This window comes from Neltuma alba, unplaced genomic scaffold, assembly GCF_004799145.2.
Source record: "Neltuma alba isolate B1F8T4 unplaced genomic scaffold, ASM479914v2 tig00011916_pilon, whole genome shotgun sequence".
Lineage (NCBI taxonomy): Eukaryota > Viridiplantae > Streptophyta > Magnoliopsida > Fabales > Fabaceae > Neltuma > Neltuma alba.
Window position 1 is genome coordinate 621,901 of NW_021636509.1, and position 13,457 is coordinate 635,357.

At 29.8% G+C, this 13,457-nt stretch overlaps 1 protein-coding gene across 1 annotated transcript; it reads left to right on the top strand.

Annotated features, from left to right (window-relative positions):
* The first annotated feature begins 1,003 nt into the window (after positions 1 to 1,003).
* On the top strand, positions 1,004 to 13,338 carry LOC114719385 (heparanase-like protein 3). The gene is made up of 10 exons (XM_028904857.1): positions 1,004 to 1,016; positions 9,054 to 9,453; positions 10,015 to 10,051; positions 10,167 to 10,350; positions 10,498 to 10,643; positions 11,008 to 11,238; positions 11,418 to 11,607; positions 11,708 to 11,833; positions 12,008 to 12,107; positions 12,682 to 13,338. The coding sequence occupies exons 2-10, from the start codon at positions 9,202 to 9,204 to the stop codon at positions 13,048 to 13,050; spliced, it is 1,635 nt and encodes a 544-aa protein (XP_028760690.1). The 5' UTR covers positions 1,004 to 1,016; positions 9,054 to 9,201; the 3' UTR covers positions 13,051 to 13,338.
* The last annotated feature ends 119 nt before the right edge of the window (positions 13,339 to 13,457 follow it).

Here is a 13,457-nt window from a genome sequence, read left to right on the forward strand (position 1 = left end):
AATTTCTATTGAGAGCACATCAAACATGATTGTTTCTAATACGAAGATATTATGTTTTAAGAAAAAAGAGGAAGAAAATATACTTAAACTAATTACGGCTCTTCATTGATCATATAGAGAATATTCCCAATAACTTGACGACAAAATCAACACTAACGTAGCTGTCAACAACAATGGCTTTCAAAAAAGCACGCAAAGCCACAGCTAATCTTGACGTGAAAACAAAACCTCGATTTTGATTGTTGTTTGATCTAGTCATTCTTCATCAATATCACTATAAATTTTAAAATAATAAAATACAGAATGCCGCTCATATCTTTCATTTCCTAATATTTAATATAATTAGATCGATATACCTATTGTTATAGAAATATTTTACTTGCAGTATTTTTTTTTAATATTTTGTGATATAATATTCTGTCGTTGGCAACATAAAATAAAAGAAAATAAAAGATATAGTACTATGTCTGATCTTTAATAAAACAATTATAACAAATTGCTAAATCTTTGCGTAAAAATGAGCACTTCCATTTCTTTCTTACCTTCGCCTCAACGAACTATACCAATTAAAGAATAAATTTTGCAAAGTTGTAAAAATATATGGCATATAACTGATTTTTTTTTAAAATCATAATATCATGAAAATAGTTAATACTTAATGTCAATAATATTACATCATTGTTGATTAATACATTTTTCTATTGTCACACAAAATATCAATATATCAGATCATTTGCCTAAATTTTAACATGCAAATAAACAACTTTAATTAGTACCTAATTAATTGATTAAATTGAATTGAGATTCATTTAACCGGCCTAGCTTGGCTTTGGGCAGTGCTCATAGGAATCAAATGTTTAATCCGATTCATTATCCCCAAATTCAAACCCATTCAACCCCCCACCGCTTCTCGGCTAACATAATAATTAATTACGGCTAACATAATAATTAATTACTAATTCCAATGAAACACCAGACAAAATATTCTCTCGAGTCCCCTCTGTGTGTGTGTTTGTGTAAGAATACTCCCTCCGTTCCTTATTATAAGAGACATTTGATGCTTATGACATGTTCCTATATATAAGAGACACTTAAAAGTTATCTCTACTTTTTTGTGTTGATTTCCTATTTTACCCATATTTATTATCTCCAACTCACACTCTCTCTCCCTCCCACTTCTCTTTCTTTTAATAATTTAATTGTTCTCTCTCATGCTCTCTCTCCTTATTAATGAGGGCATTTTTGGAAAAAAAATTATACTTTTTACACATTAATTGTTCTTAACTAATTTTAACTATTTTTTTGATCAACATACTTCGGTTATTTGTTTCTTATAATAAGGAACGGAGGGAATAGATGCTTAAAATTACATGTGGATCAAATCCGTCATCTTTTATTTATGTGAGAGCTTTCATACTACCAAGCTATAAGATTATTGGCTATTTCTATGATCGTATTATTAAATTTTTCACATGTATAAATGCACCATTCGTTTATCTTTTATGGGAGCAGGACACTAAATTATAGAGTATATACTAAATAGAAATAAAATTAAAAAATTATTAAATTTTGAAACAAAGTTTATGAGATTTAAGATTTTTTTAATTTTATTGAAATATATTAAGAGCTTTTCTTAAATAAGACTAGTGCAGTACAAGAAATTATTTTTAAGAGATTGATAAGTTTTTATTTATGAGAAACATTAATAGTTTGTCTATAATTTTTAATATTATTTTTTACTCTTATTCTATTGATTATTGGTTAGTTTCACTGTATTTATTATTCACTTATTTTTTTAATAAATAAAAATTCATTTAAAATGTTGGCAAAAAATGTATTTAAAAAATAATTTATTTTTTAAATAAATTTATTACTAATTATAATTATTTTTTTCATCTTTCATTTTGAAACGAAAGGAGTAATTTATTACTAATTTTATAATGAAATCGCGTCCTGCGCCCACCCAAAAGGTATTGGCTTTATTAGCTCTTGCCATCTCTAATCTTTAATATAAAAATTAATAACTAATATATAAATATTAAAAAAATTACTTAAACTAGTTATTTATAATAAATATATGTCATTTTTAAAAAAAATAATTTTATTAATCATTTATATTAGAATAAAAACTTTTTAATATATGTGATCATCATACTCATAGATGCTATTTTAAAAAATAAAAAAATATATAAAAATAAAATAAATTGAAATCTTATATTACAATAAATTGAATTTTCAACTAATTTTTATATTTAGATTGATAATATATTATTTTTTTCTTGTTTGTAGAGAGAAAAATAAAAAATTATTATTGTCAAAAACTCTTTCCTAAAATTTATTTATTTATATGTGTAATTTTGAAGCAGATTATTATGCATGTACAAACATACATATATAGTACTAAGATGCAATTAGCACTTAAAAGTTAGAAGATAAGCTGCAAATCATTAGCAGATTGTGGAAGACGAGTATGACGATATCTCCAGAAATATATGTGTGTATATATAGAAAAATATAATCTTTTGATTTTATTTATAAATTACTTTTAATATATTTTATTGGAATAAAAAGTAATCTTAAAACTTATTAACTTTACCCTTAAATTTAACAACTTTTCAATATATCAATGTTTTAAGAAAATAATAATCTACCTAATATACAGAAAAAAATTCCTGATCTTTTTCATAAGTGTGTATATTAGCTAAACAAGTTTTTGTAATATTTCAAAACTCGACAATATAATATAAAAACTTTGCAATTGAATTACTTAATTTGGTCTGGTGAAAAAGAATATAATTAGATTAATATTATAATGTTTTCAAAGTGTTATTCCCCATGATGAAACATCCTTCCTCGATATGCGAGAAGGTAGGAACTAGTGACCTAAATGCTTAGCAATTATCAATAGGGATTTCTTTTTTCTTTTTTTGGATAGGATGATGAATAATTTATAGGGGTAAGCTAGCGCATCGGTTCCCTCACGCATATACATTACCTTTGGTCAAAGACAAGTATTATTTTTATTATTATAAAAAGCCAATGTGAAAGTGAAGCTGGTAGAGTGGATGACAGCGGTAAGCTGCAATTGCATCGGCAAAATTTGAAATAACTAAGTGGGTTAATATGATTTTTGTTTCCTAAAATTTGAGTACCTTTTTATTTTCATTTCTCATGTTTTAAATCCGTGACTTTAGTTTCTAAAACTTAGTTTGTGTTAAAAGGTTAGTCTCTCAAGATGCAATGGTGTTGAAATTTATTAAAATATCACCAATAACATTAAAAGTAGTGATGTGAACTCATCATAGGGCACCTAACTAGATTTTATGTGATAACAGAATGCAGCGCAGTAAATAGCTCCTAAAATGAGTTGTGAAGAAGAAAAGACAAGAGGCTAAAGGTTGTTATCCACAAAAGATTTGGCAAGTGCCATATAATTAATACATATCACTACTTTAACACTGTTTATAACATTTTAGTATATTTTAACAACTTCAAAAGACCAACATTTTAAAACAGACTATATTTAAAGACTAAAACCATGTATTTGAAATTTGAAGGATTAAAACCAAAATAGGTTTAAATTTCAGAAACCAAAAATTATATTAACATTAAATATATACTCCTTTAGTCTTATTTATAAGTTACTTTCAACATATTTCACATAGACTAAAAGGGTGTTTGGATACTCCAATAATCACTTTTCAGAAACACTTTTTCACAAATCGAGACAAACTCCTCCATATATTTATTTCGTATACCGTAAAACCACTTCTGAAATCATGGTTTTGATCATATCCAAACACTCTCTAAAAAAAACTGTAAACTTCATTAGTTCTCATTTAAAATTCAACAACTTTTTAACTTTATCCATATTTAATATACATTATATTTCATCTAAACAAAGTCAATATAATAATACATAAAAGGTAAAATTATACATCCATACAAAAAATATCTCTTAATACCCTACAAGTAGAAACAAAAAAAATATATTCTCTCTTTGTCTATAAACAGGACTAGTGGAGTATATTAATATGAAAAAATTCATTTTAAATCCAATTGAAATATCCAAAATTCAATATACTCCTCTAAATTTAACAAGTTATTAACAAGTTCTAGCCTGCCGGTGGCTGAAGCCCTAGTGCCAACAATAATTTTATTATAAATGTTTCATTATGAATAATTAATGAGAGCTTGAGAATTACTAAATTGAGCTCGTTAATTTTTAAACATATATTGTGATTAAATAGGAACATAAGTTTACTAAAAGAGTGTAGTTTTACAGCAAGAGTTTTGTTATAAATAACTAGTAAGAACTTGTAAACTGTTAGCTTGAATTTATTAAAGTGAAGTTGTTAACATCTAATCATGTCTTGTGCGACATTCAATTTGGGATTTAAGCTTTTTGGTTCGGATAAAATGGGATTGCCCGATGTCCAAGTAAATCATTATAAGTTATAATTTTTAATTCAATCTTTATTATTAAATTTTAATGTCATCAATAACGCGTCATCTTATTCTCTATCAATATTTTAAAAAATAAAATGTTTAGTGAATTCAATGTTAACATTTTTTTGATTTTGGAAGTGTTTCAAATAATGAAAATTAAATTTAGTTTGTTGGCTTTCACCCTTTGTGATATTGTCTAATTTTATAACGTTCCTTTATATATATATAATTTATGTAGACTAGAATAGTAAAAAATACATACATATTATACGGTTGAAAACTTATTTAAGTAATAAAGACTGATTTACAAATTCTTTAGTTAAATTAAAAATTTAAAAATAATAAAAAAGGACAATGTAATTTCCCGTCATAATCTTGAGTTATAAGTTTCAAAGGTTAGTTTGGAGCTGAAGAGAACGAAATCCTCACCAAACAAAAGCGCCTTCGGATCAAACAGAACAAACAAACAAAATAATTAGGTGATTGGATATAGTGGTTGGCTATCCTCATCCGGGCCAGGGTCAAGATCCGGATATGATGCATGCATGCTTTATATTTTGTTCACAAATAATTGATTTGCTTTATCCCATTTTTTTTACAGCTCCTACTGGCCCACATGGTGCTTTTAGCCATTCCTATAGCTCACCAAATCAAATTTCCACAGCAGCGCCAATAAACGGCTTGACAAAATGGCCATCAAAATTAAAAAAAAAAAAAATCTAAGGGACTTTTTCTTGGCCAAAAAAATCTAAGGGATATTTTATGAAAAAAATTACCATCAAGTTCCAAAAAAATAATTACTAAAAAGTCTCAATAACAATTTAAACAGTTTGTAATAACAAGTTTCAAAGTAAAAAATAATAATTTTTGGACTAATTATTTTTTTTCTTAAAACCTAATTATAATTCTCCCAAATGTTATTAGAAAGCACTTAGTGCATTGTTATAGTGGCAAAGTAGTCCCTTTACGGAGGGAAGGTGGAGGGTTATATTCCCCACAAGGCGAGCTTGACCTTCTTTCCAGTTCAAAAAAAGAAAAAAACAAAAAAAAAACATTATCAAGAGCAAGAACTAGCCAAATATTTATACACAAAAAGCTACTGGTGATCCTTCTCGTTGATAAAATTCTCAACAAAGATGTTTTCTCTAATTTTTCCATATGCTAGAATTTTTTTCATTAAAAAATATGACACGATATGGCCCAAATCTAATAAAGTTGTAGATGGTATTTAACACACAGATGAAGACCCACAAAACAGTCACAGGTGACATGCTAATGTGAAAAAGATCTTTAAATTAAGGAGCATCTTACCTTAAAAAGCATTTGCAAATGAGAAACTGGCGCTCCAAAATGAAATCGGGAATAGTTGAAAATGGGGGAATGCTCTACTTGGAGCCGTTGGCCTTTAAGATTTGTGGAGCTGTTAATTGTCTTTTTGTATTTGTAGGGAGACAACAGACTGAGGCTTATGCATTTAGTGATTCTCAGTTCCTGCTTCCTCCCTTATCAATTGTCATTGTCATACATTAAATACCACATAGCGTTTTAGAGGGAGGCCTTTTTGCTGCATACAGCTATCAAGTATTGTCAAGTTGATGGCTAAGAAAGATGACCACACAAAAAATTGATGATTTTAGGAAATAAGTATTGTCAAGTTTTATTGAGAATCCTTTGCATGCAATTAATATTTATCAAGATAATATAGTCTTTTTCTCTATCATATTTATTAATACTTAAAGGTCTTATACCTTTTACATATATTACAGGTTTCTTTCTTTAATTAATTTGACAAATAAAAATTTTTAACTAATTTTTTCTTTAAGATTTCACATAAAAAATATTGTTTATATTTAGGATCATTGTCATGTAAGAATATGTTACTTATATATTCCTCTTATCATTAATATAAGATCTATTTAACTAATTTGATTAGATTAAGGAAATTAGGTAAGTTAGTTAATTATATAAAATATGACATATTTTTTCTAAAACATCATAATCATCTTCCTTAATATCTTTCTTTTCTCTTCTACATTATTATGGTTGAGAGAGTATCCATACGGTTAATTTAGAAAAAAACTGATAAATATAAAAAATAGGTATTATATTTAGGATCAAAATTAACTTAATAATTAGATCCTACATTTAGAATCGGAAGGTATAACATTTTCATTTCCCCTTATTAATTTTTCATTTATGTGATCCAAGTGAGGAAAAGTTCCTTACCTTGGTTTCTTTCTTTGCTTTTTTTTTTTTTTTCATTTTCTTTTTAAGAAAAAGTTCCTTGATTTGTTGGCTAATCGAGTTTTTGTCCACTTGCTTAATAAAAGGACACTTCGGACCCCACAAACGGCAACCATACTCACGTCATTTTATTTTAACTCTCCATTATTCTTATTCTTAACTTTCTTCCCAAATCCTCAATTTGTTAAAAGTTAGAACTTTTTTTTTTTTTTTACCAGCAAAAGTTAGAACTTAGAACATCACATTGACATTTTTCTTTTTTTCATTGAACTGCCCATATACTATTATCATAGACTTTGATTTTGTCTTCGTAATTTTTTTGTGACTTTTTGGTGACCTTTGTCCAAATAAGATGAAGAATAATCACGTTCTAAACTTCTAATTTTAAAAATATATTTTAAAATCATTTCCATCTAAACAAATTTCACTAATTACTTTTGTATATTATTTAAATTTTTAATGAAAATAATTATACAAGTTCCTCATATAATGCATTGAGAGATTCAAATTTTTATTAAAAAATATATAACTTTAAAATGGAGTAGCATATTGTAATTTTAGTACATGAGGGAGTATATTATGTTTTTCATAATTCATATGCATGTGAAAGTTAGAACATTTTAAAGAATCGAGGTATTAAATTTTGAGCAATTTTGTATTATATTTTTACTAGTGTGTAAATAATTAAAAATTATACCTTAATTCTACTATTATTTATAACTATTATAATTAACTGTTACTATCTTTGGTCTTATATATGAGCTTCAAATAATCGAATCATATTTAATAAATTAGCAGTTAAAATTAGTTAAAAATAATAAATAGGTCAGAAATATTTTTTCTCAAATTCGCCTTTAGAGAGTAAATGAGAGACAATAAGTGAAAAAAATAATAAAAAAGAATATATGAAGGTAATATTAATGTGTGAGAGAGTACTAAATACAGTTAACTAAGGGCACAATTGAAAAAAAGTAATAAATACTCAAACAAATTAAAAAATAAAGCTTATATTTTGAAATAGACACATCTTTAAAGGTGAAGCTTATATCTAAGACTGGATGGAGTATTAAAATAGTTTAATCCTTTAATATGCTCACCAATATCTTAGTAAAATGCAATAATAAAAACATTAATATCATTATCATCGATAATACTACCTCCGGTCCTTAATATAAAATCCTGTTTAATTTTTATTTTGATCCTAAATATAAGACCCCAATCCACTTTGTCTCTCATATTTATATTTTTTTTTCCAAAATAACCCTTCTAACAATGATAGTTCTAGTCAATACACTTGATTAGCAAGGATATTTTAGGAAAGACAACACCTATTTAGGACAAATAACTAACTCAACTTACTTTCTTAATCTCCTCAAATTAGTTAACTGGCTCTTATAATAAGGACCGGAGATAGTAGTTAATGTATAAAATGATATCAAGATCACAAAATTGATGAGTAGTAATATTGAGGGTAAAGTATGCTTTTAGTCATTTAACTTTATATAAGATTTCATTTTGGTCTATCAACTTTAAAAAGTAAATTTTTTGTCCTTTAACCCTAAAATTGTTAACAAAAAATGATAATATTGGGCTCTTAAGTACTGATAAAATATTACTAAATACTACCTCCGGTCCTAATTATAAGACCCAGTTGACTTATTTGAAGAGATTAAGGAAGTAAGTTAAGTTAGTTATTTGTAATAAATAAGCGTTGTCATTCCTAAAATATCCTTGCTAATTAAGTATATTGGCTAGAACTATCATTATTAGAAGGATTATTTTGGAAAAAAATACATAAATATGAGAGACAAAATGGATTAGGGTCTTATAATTAGGACCAAACAAAAAGTCAAATGGGGTCTTATAATAAGAACTGGAGGTAGTACTAACATATTAAATTTAATATTCAAAATAACCACAATTGTTACAGAACATTATCATTTGAGACTAATATTTTTGGGGTTAAAAGATTAAAAATATACTTTTTAAAGTTAAGAGACCAAATTAAAACCTTATGTAAAGTTAAAAGGATCGAATGTATATTTTAGTGTAATATTGATATAAAATAAAAATCCTCATGAATAAATCACTCACGGGCTCTCTTAAATGCTGGGTCCCATGCTAGTCAAATGCCAAACATTTAAAGCATTAATGGGAGAATCAAACTCATTCCAGTCATTAAATATAATTTAAATTTAAATTAGTATTTCAATGTTGTTCGGTGGAATTAAACATCAGAATAGTTACTTTAAAACTGATGATACCGAAACTATGAAGCGATTTCGAGTTTACATAAGCAAGTCCCATGAAGTGCCTTTCCAGTAAGCAATTGTACAGACACACATATCTTTACTGCTAAGACAATTTTCTCTCATTAAATTACCAAACTCACTCACTTTATATCTTCTCTCTCGTGAGCCTCATCTCTCTTCATTTCCTTCTATGGCTTACTTTGCCGTTCAATAAAAGCAAAACCTCTAAAGATCTTAGCTTTTGCAGATTCTGAAAATGGGTTCGGTGATTAAGCTTCTGGGGTTCTTCATATGGATGTTCTTTATGAGCTTCAGAGTCAATATCGTCTATACACTGAACGAAGAAGGTGGACGTGAAGCTGCTTTGCAAGGCACTTTTTTTATCAACGGGAAATCTTCGATTGGAAATATCGATGAAGATTTTGTCTGTGCCACTCTGGATTGGTGGCCTCCTGAGAAATGTGATTATGGAAGATGTGCTTGGGGTCATGCTTCTCTGCTCAATCTGGTATTCATTCGTCCTTTTCCCTCTTGTTGATTTGAATGAATCTCTGTATCCGAACTTGCCTGGTTTTTGCTTCTCTGTATCAGAACTTGTCTGGTTTTTGCTACATTTTACAGTGTCGTTTCTTATATTTCTCGATGTTGTCGAACTTGGAGTCTGATTAGGATCCTGAAGCAGAGCTGCAAAATGATTCCAGTGAACTTTTCTCTGTTTCTTGTTTTGAGCTTTGAAGTAATAATGCTATTTGCTCCTCGTTGCTGAGTAACGTGTTCATAATTGTTCTGACCTCTGTAATTATGAAACTTGTATTGATTATTTTCTTTTCAGTTTCATTTCTCTGTCTTTCTCATTGCAATAATCTGAGGCCACCATCATCACCAGATTCTGTTTCAGTGGGATTTAATAAAACCAATATATCAGTATATGTTTAAAACTTAATAAACCGTTCTTCTAATCTGACGAGTTTTCATTCTCACTTGCGAAATCGATACAAAAGCTAAAAGATAGCTTTTCTGTAAATTGCATTGGATTCTAAATTTTTATCTCCTTCATTTTCCTGTGCAGGACCTTAATAACAAAATTTTCTTGAACGCAGTAAAAGGTACGAGAGAATTTTTCGTTTCAAGATTCCCATACAATCGAAGCGTTTTCACTTAAAATGACGTATTGAAAACATTGTACTCTTCTTTGAACCGTTGTTTATTATTGTTGGGCAGCATTTTCGCCATTGAAAATAAGATTAGGAGGCAGTTTACAAGACAAAGTCATATATGATACTCCAGATAATCGACTACCTTGTACTCAGTTTGTCAGAAAACCTTCTGAGATGTTTGGTTTCACTCAAGGTTGCCTTCCAATGGCCAGATGGGATGAGCTGAACAGCTTCTTCAAGAAATCTGGGTAACAATCACGCCCTCTTACTATCAAATTGTTACCTCTGTTTTTGCCCTCATTTTTTGGGGCTAAATAGAAAATTATTTTTTGTGTACTTGGAAAATTATTTTTTTTAAAAAAAATCTGAATTTATTAATAATAGGTTTGTTTCAGGGCTAAGATTATATTTGGATTGAATGCTCTACAAGGAAAGTCGTTAAAATCAAATCCTGCCAAAGGACCTTGGGATTACACAAATTCAGAATCCTTTATCCGATACACTGTCAGCAAGAACTACACCATTCATGGCTGGGAGCTCGGTAAGTAACCACAGTTTTCTGTTATAATTGTGTTATAGAAGACCTTTTTTTTGCCTCTCTTTTTTTGTTAAATGATTAATTTCCCGTGAGTTGGATCATGGGTGCTCACAGCGATCAAAGCATGCCTCATAACTCAAGTGACCAACAAGATTTCCAAATCGACAATAAGGCTTCAATTTACGTCTTTGTAGAGTATGAGACAAGTGACCGAGCATTAGAAATGGTTCTCTTACAACTAGGAAACATAGACTCAGACACCATTTGTTAGATAATCTCAAGTATTGGTGTATTCAACGTGTTAGATATTGACATGACTTCTTACGGTTGAAGGGATAACTAAAAAGAAGGAACTTTTGTTTGTCAGGCAATGAATTGAGTGGAAATGGAGTGGGGATAAGCATCACCGCGGATCAATATGCATCTGACTTAGTTGCTTTAAGAGACATAGTTCAAAGGACTTACAAAAATATCGAGCCTAAGCCACTGGTCATTGCCCCTGGAGGTTTCTTTGATGCAAATTGGTTCAAAGAATTTATTACCAAATCAGGCAAATCTTTGGATGTTGTCACCCACCACATTTATAACCTTGGTCCAGGTATCTCTCATCTCACCAATCACTATTAGAGTGCACAGTAACAATTTGTTCATAAGTTTGAGCATAATGCATGATTGGCCTGTGATCTGTTGACTGCTTTCAACTCCAAAGAATTTTCATGTGATGGGATGTTTTGGAGAATACACTAAACTCTTCACTGGTCTTCATTGATCATCTAGGAGTTGATGATCACCTTATAGAGAAGATTCTGAATCCTTCATATCTTGATGGAGAGGCTAAAACCTTCAGTGGCCTCAAAGATGTACTGAAAAGCTCAGGGAGCTCTGCAACTGCATGGGTTGGGGAAGCAGGAGGAGCTTACAATAGTGGCCATCATCTTGTGTCTGATTCATTTGTGTACAGTTTCTGGTAATTAACTCCTCATTACAGACACTTGCACTTGCGCACGCTTTATCCTATCTGGGGTTAGGTATAATTTCTTGCTAATGTTGCAATATCTTACTTGCAGGTATTTAGATCAGATGGGTATGTCAGCTTCTTACAACACTAAAACTTACTGCAGACAAAGTTTGATTGGAGGGAACTATGGCTTACTCAATACTACTAACTTCATTCCTAATCCAGATTACTATAGGTATTAAATTTTGCATATCATACTTTTTTTCCTTTCCATTTTTGGATTTATGTCTCCAGGATTCTTATTTATAATTCAGTGAGCACCTAACATCCAAGAAAGAAAAATTCACTCTAAAATGTAAAGTTCTACCGGAACATTTTTTTAGTGGCTAATAATTTTTCTTACTTGCAGTGCTCTGCTATGGCACCGACTCATGGGAAGACAAGTACTGTCGACTAGCTTTTTAGGGACCAAAAGTATTAGAGCTTATGCACACTGCGCAAAGCAGTCTGTGAGTGATATTTCTTTATCAATATGATTATGAAGTAGCTTTTCTCCTTACTGAAAGAAAATCAAATAAGTAGATCTTATTCTCAATAATTAAATACAACCTAACTATAATGATGTGATTCAATATACCCACCCATCACATGGCTTTGATGGAACTCACTTGCGTTTTTGCTTAGGTTTGAAATCATTATTGATGATGGCTTTATAAAAAGTCACACGATATTATATCGCTTTCTCTGTGACTATTGCTGGTCTGATGCATGGATGTAGATCTGATGCAATTATACACATCCTTTATAAACAAATTGAGAAGCAATGTCAATAGGCATATAGTGATATCATCTTGATAATGATGGGTATCTAGGTAGGATGGGAATTCTACCCAAAAACTACCTATGGGGGTGGAAGGACCAACCCATTTAAATAGTCCATTGAGAATCCCATATTGCCCAATGTGTGACTTGGTATCCCATACTACTAAGTCTCCATCGGATAAGTTTATCGACTTCTACAAAACCACTAATCATATAATTTCTGTGAAAAATATTGATTTGAAACTCTGTATTGTGTTGCAGAAGGGGATCACAATACTACTAATAAACTTGAATAGCACTGCAGTTGAAGCTGAAGTGACCTTAAACAGCACAGCGAGTTTATGGCACAGAAAGAGTAGTCAAGTTCAAGTTGAAAGATCAAGATTCATTAAGATGCGTCACAATAAACAGAATGGAGCAGCAAGAGAAGAGTACCATCTGACAGCAAAAGATGGGAATATACAGAGCCAAAGCATGGTGCTAAATGGCAACATTCTTAGTATAAATGAAGATGGGGAGATTCCTGAATTGAACCCTCTTTTTGTAAACACTTCAACACCAATAAGGGTTGCTCCTTTCTCAATTGTATTTGCCCATTTACCATATCTTCTTCTTCCTGCTTGCAACTAGCTGGTTAGCTACCGAGCTTGATTGCTTTTTGGGGGGTTATGGCTTTTGAGTGGAAACCAAGAATTGGGTTCCTCCTGTATTGCGCAATGATTCTAATTATGAGATAGAAATGCGTGGAAAATATCTTGTTTTTCATTTTTATCGGGGAAGAATAAAGGCTTTAGTTTTATTTTTTTTGTATATTTTTTATTTGGAGTAAACTATAGAGACTAGCCTGTTGATTATTTTGAATGCCTCCCAGTGTATGATTTCAGTTCATTCAGTTTCTGATGCATATTTAATTGAGTCCTTCATCGCTTCTAGCAGTCAGCTTTTTTTTTTTTGGATACATTTCTAGCAGTCAGCTTTGCTGCAGTTAAAGGTGTAAAATTATTGAATTTGAATGAATTGTATTGTTAATTAATTAC

What these genes read in the sequence shown, in the direction of transcription:
- LOC114719385 (XM_028904857.1), top strand. Translation starts at nt 9,202, where the DNA reads ATGGGTTCGGTGATTAAGCTTCTGGGGTTCTTCATATGGATGTTCTTT. An exon ending in AGCTTCTTCAAGAAATCTGG is followed by an intron (nt 10,351 to 10,497) that starts GTAACAATCACG and finishes GGTTTGTTTCAG; the next exon opens with GGCTAAGATTATATTTGGAT. An exon ending in CCTAATCCAGATTACTATAG is followed by an intron (nt 11,834 to 12,007) that starts GTATTAAATTTT and finishes TCTTACTTGCAG; the next exon opens with TGCTCTGCTATGGCACCGAC.